General features: G+C 39.7%; 1 protein-coding gene across 1 annotated transcript in view; it reads right to left on the bottom strand.

Moving 5' to 3' along the window:
• The window catches only part of LOC107687751 (contactin-associated protein-like 5), a 53,151-nt gene that overhangs the window by 16,896 nt on the left and 16,810 nt on the right, over positions 1 to 19,445 (bottom strand). The window contains exons 4-11 of the mRNA XM_016485204.1: positions 15,433 to 15,580; positions 14,820 to 15,023; positions 13,721 to 13,905; positions 11,962 to 12,105; positions 2,994 to 3,264; positions 2,060 to 2,209; positions 1,247 to 1,418; positions 837 to 943 (exon numbers count right to left, since the gene is read on the bottom strand). Coding sequence (XP_016340690.1) covers positions 837 to 943; positions 1,247 to 1,418; positions 2,060 to 2,209; positions 2,994 to 3,264; positions 11,962 to 12,105; positions 13,721 to 13,905; positions 14,820 to 15,023; positions 15,433 to 15,580 — 1,381 coding nt within the window. The remainder of the gene's footprint in view (positions 1 to 836; positions 944 to 1,246; positions 1,419 to 2,059; positions 2,210 to 2,993; positions 3,265 to 11,961; positions 12,106 to 13,720; positions 13,906 to 14,819; positions 15,024 to 15,432; positions 15,581 to 19,445) is intronic.

A 19,445-nucleotide genomic window follows, 5' to 3' on the forward strand; every position in this document is an offset into this window, starting at 1 on the left:
TTTCTCGCTCTTTTAAAGCAATACGTCTAACAGATGGCATTGTTGTGCCTCTCTCTCTCCTCCAGAGAACATGTACAGTCATGAGCTTATGATAAAACGGTGCATGTGGCGGCAGATTAGAACATATTGATCCAACAAATTTGATTACAGCAAGGAACCATAAAACTATATCTGCCAAAATAATTACAGCTTACTGAAAATACTATCATAGACACCAAAATGAAACGCCAAAATGAAATGGCTAAATTGGTGAGTGCACAGTTTCAAATCATCGTTACATGACACGTAGGCTTGCAGCTGTCAAGTGATGCATTATGTACACTCTAATTAATCTTAATGATTTAAAGATAAAAAGTAAGCAGCATTGAACTAATCCAATAAGTATAGTTTTAAATAATAAATACAGTTTATATGAATGATAAAAACAACAATATGGGGAAAGATGGACTTTGTCAACTTTACTGAAACATAACAAATTAATTGAGTAACTGAATTAAAGTAATTGAATTAAAAATTTAGTAGGGTACTTTCTCCCACACTATGTTGGCACCTGTAGATTACAATTACTAGGCACTATTTTTTTTAAATAATATATTAAAAAAAATAAATATTTTAGCACATACAAAATGATAACTTTGACAATGTATTATTATCGATTTTTATTATTTTAATTATTATAAAAAAAAAAAAAAAAAAAGGGAAAACGAGCTTGTTTCTGAGAACCCTATTGGGCGAGGGGGAAAATTATAAAAAAAAAAAAAAAAAAAAAGTGAAAACGAGCTTGTATCTGAGTAATCATGCAGGCATGGGCTGTTTTGGGGCTTTGCATAACTCACAGTTGTGGCAGGTGGCTCCTGTGTATCCTGTTCCAGAACAGTCACAGTAAAACTGGTCCCATGACTGGATGCACTGACCACCGTGTTCGCACAGATTGGGCAAACACCTGTTGGGATAAACATGTTCAACTGCAGTGATTATTTCTGTTTTTAAACAGCTTAATTACTAATAAAATTGCTCATTCTCATCCCAGCGTTTTATCATCACATGTAGCTTATCCTGCATGCTTGTGCTACAGACATGAAAAAACACCTCAAATCATGCAGCTTGTTGAGCATACTCTGTAATGAGTATAAGTGGTTTAAGATAATGAATTGTCAGGTTCCCTTTCATGGGAACTTCGAACTGCGTCCTCTAGGGGTACGGTAAGAAACCTTTGTGAACAAGAAAATCAATGGGGAAAACTGACCTGTCTTGTATGTTGCAGACATAAAAGCTAATCTGGCTAAAGTTGCTCAGGCTTTCCTGCTGAATCTGAAGGAAGTTGACTGGATGGCTGTTTATGAAAAGCAGACGAAGGCAGCCCTGATATCCTTTGTTGGGGTTTTCACAGTTGAAATCGCTCTGGAATAAAGGGCAGCCTAAAATAGCAGAAAATCCCAATTTACTGTCTTTCAAATCAAAAACAACATCCACAACTATTACCAAGTTGCATAAAGAAAAACCTCTGTTCTGAGAAATTCATGCAAAGCAGCTTATAAAATCTCAGCAGGGCTGCACTGTCCCTGAAGTAAGCAAAATGAGAGATTTAGAGGTTTTAGTTAAGACATTGGAAGTTTGAGTCAAAGATTTCAATAACAGCTTTAAAGAAACTGCATTTATCCTCTACAGTAATTGAATGTGGTTTGAGCTGCCTGAATGAACTAAACAGAAAAAAAAAAACTCCAAGAAAAAAGCAGGACATTTGGAAATAACAGCTATGCATGTGAAATGAAATACCCTAAGGACATGCTCAGCTTGCCAAGCCTGTATTTTATTCAGGAATATGAGGAACGTTCAGTTGATGGAGGTTAGAGTTAATAAGGAAGAAGAAAATTGTCCCTTGCATTCAAGAAAATGTTTTGGGTAATAGCCACTTTTTGCCTGCAGCCATCAGGCTAGTTCAGAACTCAGCTTTGTAGATAACAGATCAAAATAAGTTACTATCTCTGCATTTGAATATAGCCAACAACTCTTTCTAAGAATCAGGATAAACTAGCTTTTTCAATTTCTGATGCTATACCTCCAATGAAGATGGCTGTTCTTTGCATGTTCTGAATTAGCCCACTGAATTCCATAGTGACAGGCTTCTGGTTGTTGACTGTTAAAGACACCTTCTGTCCCTTGACCTCAATGGCTATGGAGTGCCACTGTCCATCACTCAAATTCTGACCTGAAACACAAACAGTGGAGGCATAACAAGGCAGTCCTCAGAATGAAAGATGAAGTGACTGAATCACTTAACCATGTGCATCTACAATTATTCAGTATACAATCTCAAAAATATATTGACAAATGAACTATTGCTCCTCTACAAATTCCCCTATGGAATCTGTCTCCCCCACCCCCCAAATTCCATAAAAAAAATAAATAAATCTTTAAAATACAGTTTTATTAATAGTAATCAACTATTATTATTATTATTATTATTATTATTGCTAGTATTATATTAAGTACAACATTCTGTACAATAGTAATATATTTGTCACAATTTCTTCAAGTTAAACCAAACGTTTTGAAGGGTTGCCATGAATACCTTTAAGTTTCTGCTTTTATCTGACAATAGTTTTGTCAAAATGGTGTAAAGCTGGTGGAGTGACTCTCAGAGCAGCTCTGGAGATGATGTTCATGTGCCATATAGTAAGACAACAGACCATGAAAACATCATGAGCATCACGCGTGTTTGAGTTTGTGCAGTAGGCCAAACTGAGACACACAGCAAATGCAGAATTCATATTTCAATAGTCATTTTGCGCTTTAATATTCACAGACACTAGTCCATATCATGTTTTGATTTACTACAGTGTACAGCCCTGCTTTTGCTTTATTCATCCACATTTTGTCAAATTCCATGACATTCAGCATTATACAGTAAATTCCTGTTTTATGACTGGATTCAACAATTCTATCCATGTTTTCCATAGCATGGAAATCATAAAAACCTATATACATCTTACCGCTAAAAACCTGAGCAGAGTTTTGTGGCCCTCCAGAGAGCAAGAGAAGCAGCCTAGCCTGGCTGAGCTGCAGAAGCAGGTTAATGGTGTCCGGATCACGAGAGAGTGGGATTGAGAACAGCAGCCCTTCCTGATTCCATGTGCGGAACTGCAGTCGTACAGAGAGACTCTCCATACTGTGATCTGCAGGGAGCATCAGGAAGCTGCCCGTGGAACTGAGGAATGTCATAGCGACTGAGGAAGACTCAGAGCACGAGAACGTCACGTTACCCTTAGTAAGGAAGAGAGGGAAGAAGATAATGAAAGAAAGGATGAATATGTGGAGATGAGAACTGAGTAGGCATATTAAAAACTAGGTGTAGTGGAAGAAAGTGAAAAGGGAGGATTAAATAATATTATACTACGGGGACGTTGAATGCTTGAATCTGATTGGCTGACGAATGTTCTAAGGTGTGCAATTATTTTCAGGGAAACACACGGCGAACGTAGTTCCAGGCAGCTCTGGACCACACTGCATGTCCATATCACTGTGCCAAATGATTTCTGTTATTTTAAAGGTCTTACAACAGCACAATAACCAAAACCCACAATAACACTGGCCAGACAAATAAATATAGTAAGCAATATGATAAAAACGACAGATCATTTCCATGTTTTGCCACATAATTATGTTTTATTATGTGGGTAAAGCACATACTCTGTCTCTCCCGCGTTCTCTCTCCCTCACATACATAACTTACAGTACAGAAACAGACTAACGTTGTAAGCGCTACTCTGGCGATTTTATCAGTATAATAGTTTAGCAACATGACATTTCTCACAAGCAAGGTAACAACGGCACTGTTCGTTAAGAAAATGAACTTCAAGTTTCACTGTTAGTAGAGACGCTGCTTCCAAACACTGTTGAGAGACACACAGGCTCAGAGAGGTAACAAGCTTGATCTCTCTCTCTCTCTCATATATTACTTAGTTATTAACTGCATTAGTCTGCTATCAATGGCTCAAGTCTCCGTTACTAGGTCTAAAATTATGTTTTTGAATTAGCAACCGAGGCGTTGGATGAGATGCAGAAGAAATTAATCCCACAATAGCGAAGTAAAAGTACAAAAACTGGACGAATGCCTTGAAATATATCATCTGATCGATGTCTTGAGGTGTGGCAACAGTAGTATAAGTGTAATAATTGACTCCGGGCCATTGAATTATTAGAAAAATCCGCTTCGCGTCGTGGCCGCATCACAACCTTGGATGTACATTATTTTTCTAATAATTCAACGGCCTGTCATCAATTTCCTTACTTAATGCACATGGGCATGGGCACATGGCACAGTTGAATTATTGAAGCAATAGATGTGTGCTGGTAGAAAGGTTACACACACACACACACACGTTTGTTTCTGTGAATTGTGGGGACTTTCCATAGACTTCTATTACTATACTGTCTCAAATATTTAGAGGATTTGTGGAAAAACTAGTGAACAATAATCTCATTGCAAAACCATGGAAAAACATGTGATAGAGTGCAAGTGTTCTACCAGAGGCTCTCTAAGCACATTTATCATAGACATGCCAAAACATTTTTCAGTAAAGAGTTTAAAGCCTTGGACCAAACAAATTGTTTTTTTTTAAATCAAATTTAAGTTTTTAAAATCAAATTTAAGACTTTTTAAGACCTGCACAAATAACATTAATACTGTATGTCCATACAGAACAAACCCAAACAATCTCAAAATATATAATCAGATTCAATCTTAGATTCACAAATAGAACAGGCACACAATTAACTGCAAAACAGGGTAACTGCAAGTTTAAAATGCTCAAGATGTGTTTTATTCAATATATACATATGTATTGAAGTTGGTTTATGTAGTTTTATATCAACATGCAAATTAGGGGTCAATCATTATTGTCAAGTTCTACTCTTGTTCAACTTCCAAAGGACACAAGGACAACTCAAATTTCCGACTCAATCACTTTTAATTTTCTTTTTTAGCTTTTCAGTTGATTCAGTAAATTAGGTTGTAAACCTTTAAAGACAGAAAAACAAATGTTACCATTTTAACTAAACATTTTAATTAAACAGTTTCATATGTTTTAGTAAAGTTTTAACATTTACCAGAATTTTTACCTTTTTAACTTGTTCTATTCTTTTGTATCTTATACATTTACATTTTTTTTTTCTTTCCAAACTCACCATGGTTATTTTAGCACGAACTCATTTAACACAATCAATAAAGTCAATGCTGCAAGGTGTTTCTTAACCAATCTACACAGCAGTTAAACATACTTGAACATATTAAGCAGCATTTCAAACACCATGAAATTAAATAAACCATTTCACTGACCATTGGCGTCTTTGGACTGAACCTATTAGTGAACTTGGAGCGTCTTCTCTCTGAAGTTTCTTCTCTTAATGAATGAGAACCTCCATGTTTTTACAGGTGCTCTTAATTAGTGACAATGACTGATCCTGTGATAAGCAGCCAGTTTGCTGCTGCTGGTGCACTCTGGGAAGTGTAGTTCTTTGAGACCCATTTCTGAGATTTAGCTCAACAATTATTGTATGTTTACTCTGTTACTGAAGCCTGATTTGTTCACGTTTGTGTAGCTGCACAAACCAATGGCGCTTAAGCCCGCCAGAAAGGGCGGAGCCGACGTGTATACAAGTCGGCTCACAGCTCCATTTCATCAGAATCTTCTCCTTCAGCGATGAGGATCATCTCTTCGCTGACTCTGCAAGAAGCCGAAGAAAGAAGACGGAAAGAAGCTCAACCTGCTCGCCGCCGTCGAAGAGCCCCGGCAGAGGACGAGTCTCCAAAACCGGACAGCGAGCTGATCCGTGTTCTCTCCAAGGTGGTGGAGGATCTGGGTCTCGAGTGGTCAGCTCCAGATGAGCCCGTCCATGGCCTCTTAGACGAGTGGTTACTGCCGGGACGCTGTCAGATGCCTTCCCGCCAGCGGCCCGCCCCGTTCTTGCCTGCGGTTCGAGAAGAACTGACCGTGGTGCGCCCCCTATTCGGCCCGAGTTAGCTCCTCCTCCTCAGCAGCTCTCACCACCGTTGACGGCACTGAGGAAAGAGGCTATAGCAAGCTCCCCCCTCAGGAGGAGGCGATAGCTGCTCACTTGTGTCCGTCGTCCGCCCTGGGATTAAAGGCCCATGCAGCGCATCTCTCGAAGCTCTGCAGGATCACTTCGGCTCTGGCTAACAGGACGTACGCAGCTGCCGGATCGACGCTGCATACGATGGCAGTCCTACAAGTGTTTCAGGCTAAACTTCTCTGTGATATGGACGAGTCTGGCCAACTTCAGGATGCTTTCAAAGAACTGCGCACAGCGACTGATTTGGCTCTGCACGCTATGAAAGCCACAGCTCAGGCTATCGGCAAGACCATGGCCAGCCTGGTGGTGTTGGAACGCCACCTTTGGCTGAACGTCACTGAAATAAGGAACGCTGAGAAGATGGCCTTCCTTGATTCTCCGGTCTCACCGAAGGGGCTCTTTGGCCCCGCTGTGGATGGGTTTGCACAGTGCTTCTCAGAGGCTCAGAAGACGTCGCAAACGCTGTGTCACTTCCTCCCTAAGCGCTCTGGTTGCTGCAGCCGCTAGCCGCCAGAAAGCCCCATCATCTCAGCCCGCAAAGCCGGCACCACCTTCAGAAAGGAAGAGGAATGGGTCAGTTCTCGCCTTGGCCGGAACTCCCTCAAAAGCAGCTCACTTTCACCCTCCATCCTTCCGAACACCTCTGAGCGATGGAGTTTTGTTTCCCACGGGTCACGCCCTGCAGGTGCAGTGCGCACCCGAATGTTTTACCGCTGTGATAGCAGACCCAAATACTCAAAAGAGCGATGTAACAAAGTTCGTAGTTCGGGAAGAAGGAGGCGGGAACCGGCGGACATTTAAACAAAACTTTAATAATAAAATAAACACAAAACTGACGACTGTCGCACACAAACAAAAACCAAAACACAAAATAAAATCCAGGCCTGGTCCTCTCTCGTCCAACACTGCCGTCACTCCTCCTTTTAACCTTCCGGAGCTCCTCCGTGGTACTCGAGACCGGTGAGTGGCGCAGGTGTCGTGCATTAGCATTTACTCCACCGGCCTCGCTCCATTCCCATGGCTCTCGGCCCCGCCCCCCTCGTCACAAGCGAATTTCCTCTTCCCACATTTACACACGTGGATATCAGTTCCCCACTCCCTCGTGGTGAACTTTCATTTGCAAAATTACATCAACTTTCATCCCGGTTCAATGCCTTGGCAGCTATACCAGGCGTGTCAAGCTGGGTTCTAAAAACAATTCAATGAGGCTACTCGTTTCAGTTTGCTCGCAGGCCACCTCATTTCAGACGTATTATTCACACTTCGGTTCAGGACAACGAACACATTCTCTACATAGGCGGAGCGTGTGTAAGGCCTTCCCTGGCCACGGGGACTTGGGGCAAAAATGCGTTCAGATGAGTCATCGTTCAAACTCATCAGTTTTGTTGAGTGCACGCGCGTTAGCTGACTGAATTCCAGACTCTTGCGAATTCTCTCATCATAAACAACAAAGCGCAGATGTACGTACAATGTAAGTAAGAGATTAATTTCACAGTGTATACAGCTTCAGTGATTATAACGATAGTTTAGTTTTTTTGAGAGTGCTTAAACTCGTGATAGATCAATGTTAGTGATAATTTCACTATCTATATATAATTAATTCGCTGTTTGAATAACAGCGGAAAGGAGACTTTATATAATTATCAATTTCTAACGTTTTTATTAAATTGTAATCACGTTAAATACAAATTATGTCCCATTAAACATTTTTTTAGCCTACATGACACCCATGTCTGGTTCTTGCCTAAAAAGATGGGTTTATGATGTTTAATACATTTGGCTGATTTTAGCTTTACCCTGGAGTTGGTTCACCCTCCGCCGATGGTTCTCTGACACGAAGTGCGAACACTGCTTGTAAAAGGTGCTATAGAAATAGTACCTACAGCGAACAGCGTGTCAGGCTTTTACAGCAGCTACTTCCTCGTTCCCAAAAAAGATGGTGAGCTGAGACCAATTCTGGATCTCAGACATCTGAATCGCTCGCTTATGCGCCGGCCATTCAAGATGTTAACTATCAAACAGATCCTCGTGCACACATGTGGACCTGAATGATGCTTACTTTCACATCCACATAGCCCCCTATCACAGGCCGTTCTTGAGATTCGCGTTCGAGGGAGTGGCCTACCAATATACAGTCCTACCATTTGGACTGTCTCTGGCCCCTCACACTTTTACGAAGTGCATAGACGCATAGACCTCTGAGGCAGATGGGAATCTGCATGCTCAACTACCTCGACCACTGGCTGATCCTGGCCAAATCAGAACGGGAATTAGTCGCTGACAGAGCGCTGTTACTCAGCCGCTTGGAGTGCCTCGGGTTGAACTGTTTCAGTCATCCTCACACGGTTCAAGAAATCTGGTCTGTCTTTGGGAAGGTAGACCTTTTCGCCTCAGAAGACAGCTCTCACTGCCCTACTTATTTCTCGATACAGCGAGATGCTCTGGCCCACGATTGGCCCAGTGCTCACCTGTACGCTTTCACCCCGATAGCCCTGCTTCCACAGGTCATCAAACGGGTCAGGGAGAAGAAATGCTCAGTTCTCTTGGTGGCCCCACTCTGGAGGAACCAGGCTTGTTTCCCCGAGTTAGTGCAGCTCTTAGTAGCAGCCCCGTGGTCGATACCACTGAGACAAGATCTTCTCTCGCAGGCAAAAGGCATGATTTGGCATCCCCGGCCAGAGCTGTGGAGCCTTCATGTATGGAGCCTCAACGGGAGCTTACACAGCTCCCAGCGAGATTGAGTGACTGTCTAAAAGATGCCTTTGCGCCCTCAAATGATCAGTCTTTCGTGACTGGTGTACTGCACGAAGCCTGGACCTAGTATCTTGTGACGTGTCCCACGTGCTATCCTTTCTACAAGAGTTGTTGGACAACGGGCGCCCCTTCCACACTCAAAGTTTACATGCCAGCTATCACAGCGAATCATTCCCTCGAAGCTGGCCATTCGATCGGCAGAAACGATCTGATCATTAAGTTCTTGAAGGGCGCCCGGAGATCAACAATCTTCATCCTCAGACCGTATCGATTTGGGACTTGTCAATAGTCCTTAAGGTCCTACGGGGTCCTACCTTCGGACCACTACATTCGGCCGTACTACGCCCTTTGTCACTGAAAACCGCTCTGCTACTGGCACTAGCAACGGGCAAGCGAGTGGGTGACTTACAAGAACTGTCAATCAGTGCTTCCTGTCTGGAGTTTGGGCCTAGCGACTGTAAAGTTGTCCTCAAGCCTAGACATGAATATGTTCCGAAGGTGCTCTCAACTCCATTCAGAGACCAGGTAATTAACTTTCTGGCGCTCCCAGCTGCAGATGGTGAGCAGGGTCCCAATGTTCTCTGCCCGTCAGGGCCCTGAGAATATATCTTGAACGCTCTAGCCTGTTCAGACAGTTGGAGCAGCTCTTGTTTGCTTTGGAGGCAGCTCTAAGGGGCTGCCGGTTACAAAGCAAAGACTATCCCGCTGGATAATTGATGCTATAGCCTTAGGTTTGCAATGCCCCATAGGTGTGAGGGCCTACTCCACTAGAGGAATGGCCTCCTCCTGGGCTTGGTCCAGCGGAATCTCTATTGGTGAGATATGTGCGGCCGCCAGCTGGTCGTCGCCATCCACGTTTGCCAGATTTTACAGCCTAGATGTCCTTGCTCGCCAGGCATGGATTTTATCGGCTTAAACTGCTTATTTCTCCCTATGGTGGAAATAGCTATGTCCCAAATCCTCAGCTACGTTCGGGACTCAGTTGGCTCATGTTCTCTAGGGGCCCTTAACATAAGTGCTCCAGAACTGGGCTCGCAGAGCGGCTTAGTCTGCTTCTGCTCATAGCACGGCGTGATTGGATTCGTTCCCCATACACAATGTGAAGTGAACGTTCGAAAGGGAATGCTCCGGTTACTGGCATAACCTCAGTTCCCTGAGATAAAGGAACGAGCGTTGTGTCACTTGCCGTGCTATGAGCTGCACACGAATCGATGACTGCTGCTTCAGTCGAATGATTCTGATGAAATGGCGCTGCGAGCCGACTTATATACACGTCGGCTCCGTCCTTTGTGGCGGGCTGAAACGCCATTGGTTTGTGCAGCTACACAAATGTGAACAAATCAGGCTTTAGTAACAGAGTAAACAGGAGTTTACCCCATACACAACACTCGTTCCCTTATCTCAGGGAACCGAGGTTACGTCAGTAACCGGAGCGTTTTTTTTCAACTACTTGCAAACAAAATCTTTACTTGTCACACAATTTCTGAAACTTGACACTCAAACACCAGAACCGCACACCAAATCTGCAAAACCATACACTAATTCTCGGCCTTTGACTCAGTTTTCAATTTCATAAAACACTTTTTGCAAAACACAACACACAATTCTCTATGTAACACAAAAATCTAACAGGAATTAATATTATGGCAAAGGTGTTTTCAAATGTTTGCTTTTGAGATGTGTGTGATATTTTGAATGCAGTGTTTCATTTTGCAAGAGATGTGAGGCATTTAGAATTTTGTGTGTGCAATTCTTGGATTTGTGTGTAAAGTTTTGAAAAAAAGAGGCAAAGTTTTGAAAATGTGTGTAAACAGTTGAAAAAACTGTAATGATGAAGGTTTCCCATTTACAACTGTGTGCATGAATGCCGTAGTGCTGTTTAATTTAACTATTGTTTTGAGGACCTTTGTGAAGTTGAAGTCCTTAGATCTTTTTGAAAGTGTAATCTACATAAAGAGTAGGCAATACAATTTTAATCTACAGCCTGTTAATCACAATTAATAATCATAATTATAATATCCTGCAGCCCTAAATTATATTGTACCACAACAGTTCATTGTATAAATAATAAATAGCTATAGCACTGCATGAACATTATTTAGTCAGTGACGTGTGGAGCGTCTCAATCTATGCATGAACTTCAGCATGTACTGTAGTGCAATAAGCTAGTAAGATCTTTATCTTAAAGGGGTCCTATCATGCTCTTTTACAAAGTCTTGATTTTGTTTTGGGGGTGTACTAGAACAGGCTCTCAAACTAGGTTGTTCGAAAAACACATTATTTTTTCACATATTTTACATTATTACAATTCCTCTCTCCCCAGTCTGGCATGAATGGCTCGAATAGTTCCTGTATCAAATGAAGGCCCGCCTTCTGAAATACGAAATGTGCTGTGATTGGTTAGCTGGGCCAGTGTGTGTTGTGATTGGCACCACTTGGAGCCTGGTCAGACCCCTTACCATAGCCGCCTGCGAGCTTCAGTGTAAATATTGCGTCAAAATCAAATCAATTTGTGCGCGATTTAAACCCGGATGATTGTAACCACTCTAAGTTAACATTACAGGCTAACTAAAGTTGAAAAAGTGAAAAAGCATAATAGGACCCCTTTAAAATGCCTCTGACAAGAGGGAGGGAAAGACAAAATGAAGATCACAATGTGGCACTGCTCTTCTTTTCCTTCTGTGATAAGTGTATTAGACCACCCAGAGACAGTGAGAGAGAAATGGACAAGAGGAGAGACTTCACAGCCTGTTAATTAGGGAAAGAGAGCTCTTTTATGGTGCGATGCACACAACTTCACACAACTGCAGAAACACACTTTAGATACACACAGAGCTACTGTAATTTGCCATGTGACACTATTGTAAATTGCTTTAGATATAAAGGCTTATTGTGTGAATAAAGTTATGCTTCATACTTTATAAAGCAATTTTTTTTAAAGCTTTTGTGGTCTCACATTACTTTGTGAACAGAGAGATTTCAACTCCTAACCTTGACAGAGAGTGAGATTTGATGGCCTTCAATCTCACTAGGTGCCATTTGATTCTCACAATTGATGGACATGTAGAAATGTGATATTTAGTCACAAAATCACTTGTAAAAGTTCATACTTACCACTGTATAGATCTGTGGCTTCCGTCTTTTTGCCATGTCTATAACACTGACGCCATTGTAGTTGAGGTTTTCTATGCAGCCGTGGAAATTTTCATGGAGAAACGTCCCAGGCTTACCAGGCAAAGGGATTCCTCCGAAACTGAGCTTGAATAAGGACACAGAAACACAGAAACACACACACGCACACACGCGCACACACACACACACACACACACACACACACACACCACACACACAAAACAACCACATATCCCAGAGATCAGTAACAAAGAATAGAAAAAAGAATAGCAAAGAATGGCTCTGAAGGCTAATATGTGGGGCCTGTTTTATCCAGCTTTTAATAAAATCAATAAGTTGATTGCTGTATTTTCAGAGAATATATCTAGTTGGGCTTTGATAGTGGTGTAGGTGCACTTTTGCTTGTTATTTTGAGTGCTGCAACCTGATAGTAATGGCACAAAGTATCAAACAGGCACTCACAATCTCCACAAGAAAATGATATACTCTGCTGCCCTTGTCAAGATCGGAAGCTCTTTAAAGAAAACAAAGAAAAAAAATAGAGAGTGAGGGAAGTGGTAAATATTCCAGCTGCTTGTAACGAGGTTAATCTATTATAAATGGTATCAATTTTTATTCAGTATTGAACCCATTAATCATTAAAGCGGGAATGAGTAAAAAAATACAGAAAACAGGGGATGTGTGCTCTCATGTTTGAAATACTCACTTATACACACAAAAGAAAAAATGGAGGGATAGAAGATAGGATGAAGGTTAAAGAAATTAACAACTAAAGCTGAAAAGGACAGAAAAATGGGTAACCAATAATAAATGAGGAAGAAAATTAGAAGAAAAAAAAAAACACTTAAGTCCTTAGGCTGATAGCAATCCGAGCATCTGCATTACTCAAAAATAGTATTTTCTTAAAGTAATAATGCTGCTTTAAATTAATCAAAAGTGACAGTATGCATACTGTATAATGCTACAAAATTAAATTTTCTATTTCAAATGACTGCTGTTCCATTCAACTTTCTACTAATCAAAAAAACCTTAAAAAGATGCATTATGGTTTCCACAAAAATATTAATTAGCACAACTGTTTCCAGCATTGATAATAATATGAAATGTTTCTAAAGCAGTGAATCAGTGTGTTGGAATGATTTTAGAAGGATCATGTGACACTGAAGGCTGGAGTAATGATGCTAAAAATTCAGCTTTCCTATCACTGGAATAAATTACTTTTTATCATATTAAAACAGAACGAAACGGTCATTATAAATTGTAAGAACATTTCTCAATATTACTGTATTTTTAAGCATAAGAGACTTTTTTTCAAAAACATAACAAGAAATCTTAACAAACCCAAACTTTTGAAAGGTAGTGCATTTCAAAGGGTCTGCATGTGTTTGTTTGGTTGTGCTGAAATTCCAGGAATCACTGACTTTGTTCTCTATTGTTTCAAGCTTTCATAAGTTTGCAGTGACAGTGATTGAATACAATGTTTTGCAACATGGTTTCAGATAACAAGAGAACAGGATATCTTTATTCATGTCACAGTAATTGATCTTATTCTTTTCTTCTTATTGTCTTGTTCTTTTATGACAAGAAGTTATTTTTAAATATTTAGCTGTGTCAGGGTCTGTTGTGTATTAGGGATAGCCTGTCATCATATTTTCAGTATTGTATAAATAAATAACATAAATTAAAGAATCTAAATAATTAATTATATTCAGATTTATTATAATTTACACTCAGCTCTCACCTCATAGTCTATCTCCAGTGTGTCCTCCTGTCCTGGACTGCGGAAGTGTTGCGTGTGTCCATCCACAGTAAAGTTGACGTGTTTGTTAAAGCGCTCAATTTGAACAGAGTGCCAGTGGTGGTCATCCAGCAGACTTCCTAACATGACAGAAGATGAGCGTCCAGCAGACTGAGGCTTGGCATCATCTGTAGAGGGACAGCAAAAGACAGAATAGGAACCTAGACTTAGGAACTTGAAGTGTTAGTTCACCCAAAAATGAATTTTCTGTCATTAATTACTCACCCTCATGTCGTTCCAAACCCATAAGACCTTCGTTCATCTTCTGAACACAAATTAAGATATTTTTGATGAAATCCGAGAGCTTTCTGACCCTCCATAGACAGCAACGCAACTACCATGTTCAAGGCCCAGAAAGGTAGTAAGGATATTGTTAAAATAGTCCATGTGACATCAGTCAACCGTAATTTTATGAAGCTACGAGAACACTTTTTGTGCGCAAAGAAAAACAAAAAACAATGACTTAATTCAACAATTTCTTCTCTTCCGTGTCAGTCTTCTACGTGCGTTCACGAGAGTACCACGACACATGCATGTGATGTTGCTGATGCAGGAGCCGGCGTTCTGACGTAGAACTTGGATGCACTGCACCTTGTTTACAAGCAGATGAAGATGCATGCTGTACATAAAACAGTCTTCGTAAACATGTGTGGAGATTTTGAAAGAGAGGATGACTTGCAATTTTTTGCCCAGCCTTACATATTTTAACCAGAATACACAGACAAGGAAATAAGATAGATGGATGTCCAACAGAAAGTTCTCAGATTTAATCAGAAATATCTAAATTTGAGTTGCGAAGATGAACGAAGATATAATGGGTTTGGTAATTAATGTAAGTAATTAATGACAGAATTTTCATTTTTGGGTGAACTAACCCTTTAAAAGCAAAGAATTCAGCCAGGCATCTAAACTCACTACGTCTCAGGTACTTTTCTTTATTCTCTAATTTCACTTTCTGATCCATCGAGACACTTGTGCATGAGTGTGAATAAAATAATAGAAGGTCAATCTGAATTGTGTCCCATCCTTCTCTTTCTCTCACCCAAATTGAGATGCAAAATGAGTCTTCCTCTCTGAAGCTCCAGAGTGAGGAAATCTCCTCTCTGTCCCTCTCCGTGAACCAGAACCCCTTCTGCCTGATGGCTCTGGAATCTCAGGGAAATCACGTCTTTCACTGTGCTGGTGGACTTCTGGTTGAACCGGTAGAGTAAGGCACTGCGACCGTCGAAGTCAGCCACGTCGGACTCTGAGGAGGACAGCAAAAGGAGATCAAAGAGAATGTGAGAAGACCCTATGCTCTCTGCACTTTTTGTGACCTTCCAAGATCTGTGTGCTCTGACACTTTCTGTTGATTTGAAAATGAAGCTGCGCTGAATGCCTGAATACAGCTCACTTCTTCAGATCTTAAATATGGTATCAAATATACTAATAGAAACTGATGGACAATGAAATGGCATTTTTGATATGCTTATTCTGGTGTGTGTGCACCAGGTTTTACCTGCATTGTGGAAAGGATAGTAAATTACTTTTATTAAAAAAAAACACTTAATAGGGAAAGGGCTAAATAAAGTTTTATGCGATGGTGAGGTTTAGGGGTATGGGATAGAAAAAAATATCATTAACTCTCATCTCAGTTCATGTAAGGTATCACTCACTGTATGTGCAGCCATAAGCTTCTAGCCGTAGACCCATTCCTCCTTTGGGGCTTCCCTCAAGGGACAGAAGACGCATATATCGAGTTCTGATTGAGTGAGGGAGTTTGTGTTGGACCACTGTGTCTGTGTCACTGTTTCCTGTAAATGTCTGTAAATATACACACAGACACACAAAACACACATACACATTGATATTGGTCAGGCAGTTCGTAATAGTTTAAGTTTGGGGATACATTTTACCTACTTTAGCTACCATTACTACAGTCTTCAGCATCACATGGTCCTTCAGAAATGATTCTAATATGCTGATGTGCTGCTCAAGCAACATTTATTATAATTATTATTATCAATGTCAAAAACAGTTGCACTGCTTCATATTTTTGTGGAAACAGTGATACATTTTGTTTTCAGGATTCTTTGATGAATAGAAAGTTTAAAATAAACATTTATTTAAAATAGAAATTGTTCGTAACATTATAAATGTATTTTACTGTCACTTTTGATCAATTTAATGCATTCTTGATTAATAAAATTATTAATTTACTTCTGCATAAAAGACTAGAATACATTTCCATTACATTCCATCCAAACAAAGCTGTTCATCAAAATGCTGGTCAAACAGTAGAGTAAAACAAATGGGTGTTTTCAACAGTAGTTCAGCGACAGTTTATTAAAAGCTCTTCAACAAAACAGCTGCCATGCTAACCAGGCCCTGCAGACACCATTTAGCAAACAACGCTTTCAATGATGCAAACATCATATTAGCACAAATAATCCACTCTGAGTTTGGTTCTTTGCTCCCCAGCGATGATGAAATGAGACTAAATGATTTTCTGACCTTCTCAGTCTTTCATCTGTGTGCTGATTCATCTCTGCTGGGCTGTTTTGTTTAGTCATTTTTATTAAAGGATCCTTGAAAATAAATCACTCCCGAGCTTGTAAGGGGGAAGTTGCCAAATGATTTTTGGAAGATGGCGGCCAGTCTGTTTGTCTTTCGCCGAGCTAACGCATGCTGACAGCATACAAACCAGAATAAACTCATTTCCTTCATCTTGTCTGCATCATTAAAGTTAATGAAAGATCAAGGGTGTGATGAAACAATGGGAAAGTATGAGAAAACTTATATAGAGAGAAAGATCTCTCTCTTTTTTTCTGTGGGAGAGAGTAACTGTTTGCCAAGTGAATTTTAAGCCCTTGCTCACAGACTGTGAGGATGAATAAACCTCTGACTAACTGCTGACAAGCTTCCAGCATGACTGAGGTGCGGTGTAAATGAACACAACATGAACTGGCCTATCAATGGTCTACTTTTAATTATTAAAATAAAAGTAATACCACAATTCTGCCAGAAAGGTGAAGGGTGTCAGCATAGCTGATCATCAAATGTTAATAATTAGAATTATGGTTTGTTTCGTTAAACCTTGCAGCAAATTTCTAGCCTTGGTTTTTCTTCAAAGGAAAAGCTTTAAAATTTCACCTCTTCAGAAACTCTCAGCAATCTCTGGAAAAAGCCATAGTCACTTTAATATAATTTTGGATGCTGGAAGATCATGTCTGAATGACCCACATATTGGTTTAATATGGATAGCCAATTTTGACATACCTTCAGATATGTCCTCAACAACTTCCATAGAATCAACTCTTTTGTGCTCAGACATTTACTTTGGAGACAAACCATGAAAAAATAGTGCAACACAAAAATTCTATCCATAATTCAACAATGCTCTATGTATGTTTTATTCAGAGAAGAAGGGAATAATACAATGCTTTTTGAACTTCCCCCAACATCCCAGTGGGCAACGACAGGAAAACTTCATTTACAAGTGATTCACCTTCTCAACTCAAGGATGTTTAATCCTCATACTGAACAATAGGCTTAGTTTTATGTGTTCATTAAGCATAGGTATAAAGTGGGAGGAAGAAAGAAAGAGAAAAAGTCAGGCACAACAGCTTCTCAAAGATGTTCATTAGTAAGATACACAAAGCAGAGAGGACTAAGCAACACACTGTAAATATTACTTATTGAAACTTAAATTAAATTCTTAAGCTTTGAATAAAGCTATTAAAAAAGAAGATGGTACTTTATTTAACATGCAAACAAAGTGAAGTTCCTTTATATAAAATAAGTTTAACTTTAAATTAATCAAGCCTTGTGTGTTATAGGAAGTACAAAAGAAAACTCAAACAAACCCTTTCAATTTGTATTACATGAGCTGTTCCGCAAATTGTTCTCAATATCATAAAGCTTGAAAAGTGCAAAATATAGGCAAGCTACACAACCCAGGTCTTCTGCATATCAGTATCTCCCAGAGTGTTTTATATTCACCTTAAAATGCAAGGTATGCAAAGAATCTATCAACCTAAGAATCTCCAAGTTAAGCTTAAAAATGCAATGCAATTAAAAAAAAAAAAACATGTACTTTTATATGGATTCTAACTGAATTGTTGTCTAGCAACTTCCTTGTTCTTTATTTGGCCAATGTGGTGCTAATCAATATAGTATAACACTGATATGCTCTTTCATCCCAATACAGAGTCAATACACAGACGGCAGGCATCGATTTTTAAATTATAATCATTATTAATTAGCATTTTAAAGGTACAGCTGACATTTTGTGTCATTTCTAAAGTTCAAGAAGGAGGTCAATTAACTTTGAGCTATCGACCCTTGTTTGAAAGCAGAGGTATGAAAGTTGGGAAGACGGTGCATTTTCGAGCTATAAATTCCCATCTGGCTTATTATATGTTTATATTGTTTTTGTGCATGATCCTGGTCAAGTCATACTTCTTCGTTTAGCGTTTGAATACTCCAAAAAAAAAAAAAAAGTCTAGTGCTTTAAATATAAAAAGAGAGAAAGAGATAAAAGAAACATGTTGCAGCCAAAGCCCTTTCGGCTAAAATATTCTTCACAATAGTAAGATGATCTTATTAAGCCTTTAGCGGCTTTAGCTCAACATAATCAATATTTTCAATGGTCACCTCCAGCTCTGTGGAAATACAAAGACATGTTGGACCACACCTAAAACAACTTTGGAGCCAGACAGAGACAGATCAGAATACCAGAAAGGCCAGGAGAAAATATCTATAAACACGTTTCTGAACTGATTGACCTTTTTAGAGTGGTTTAATAGAATCTGTCACAACGTGATGAATCCTCCTTGCCACATTAGCTGCTGTTAGCGGCTTATGCTAAAGCTCCTCCCAGTCATTGCCACTGATTTTAAATGGACACCAAAATCTTATTATGTGGGATAAAAAGTGGGCGGTTTGCAGAGCAAAGGCATCAAAACGCTTAATGAAAAAGAAACATTATGAAAAGCCTTGGAGATCAGTGTTAATGCACAAAACAGAACACAGCTGCTCTGACCTGTTCATGCTCCTGCAGATTAAATTTGCAGTCCAACCTCAAATGCTTGTTTTAATTGTGAGAAAAAAAAAATCAGTTCACAATTAGAAAAAAAACAATAATTACATTCATTGCCATTTTAATACCACCACAGATTCTACTTACATGATAGATTTAGAGATTGCAGACACTTGATGACAATTAAAACACTGCACTCATATTTATTCACTGAGAAAATGTGCATCATTCAAGTAAAATATTACTCAGAAGCTCATCCTGGATGTCAAGTATTACTTTTACATGAAACTGACAGACAATCTTTATGGTACAAGATAAGGGACTTTCATATTTGCCACAGCATTTTGCAATAGTATTTTTTTAGTGAAAAGGTGTAGGTTAATCTTCTTTACCAATCCAAGCACAGAGGGACAGATAAGAGAGAGTTCTGAAATGAAATATATTGATTTTGTGTGAATGCGTACACACAGGCACGTGCACAGGTAGGGCTCAACCTGTGCAGAGCACATGCCCTTTTTGTCCTTACACTCCGAAGTGCCCTTTTTTTTTTTTTTCCTTCTTCAATAAATCAATGCTATTGGTCACCCTTTACGTCTGTCTGTCTGTTTTACAAATATATTTAGCGAATGAAAGGTATTAAAAAGAGTT

The sequence above is a fragment of the Sinocyclocheilus anshuiensis genome, unplaced genomic scaffold (assembly GCF_001515605.1).
Source record: "Sinocyclocheilus anshuiensis isolate Anshui unplaced genomic scaffold, SAMN03320099.WGS_v1.1 scaffold165, whole genome shotgun sequence".
Taxonomy (NCBI): domain Eukaryota; kingdom Metazoa; phylum Chordata; class Actinopteri; order Cypriniformes; family Cyprinidae; genus Sinocyclocheilus; species Sinocyclocheilus anshuiensis.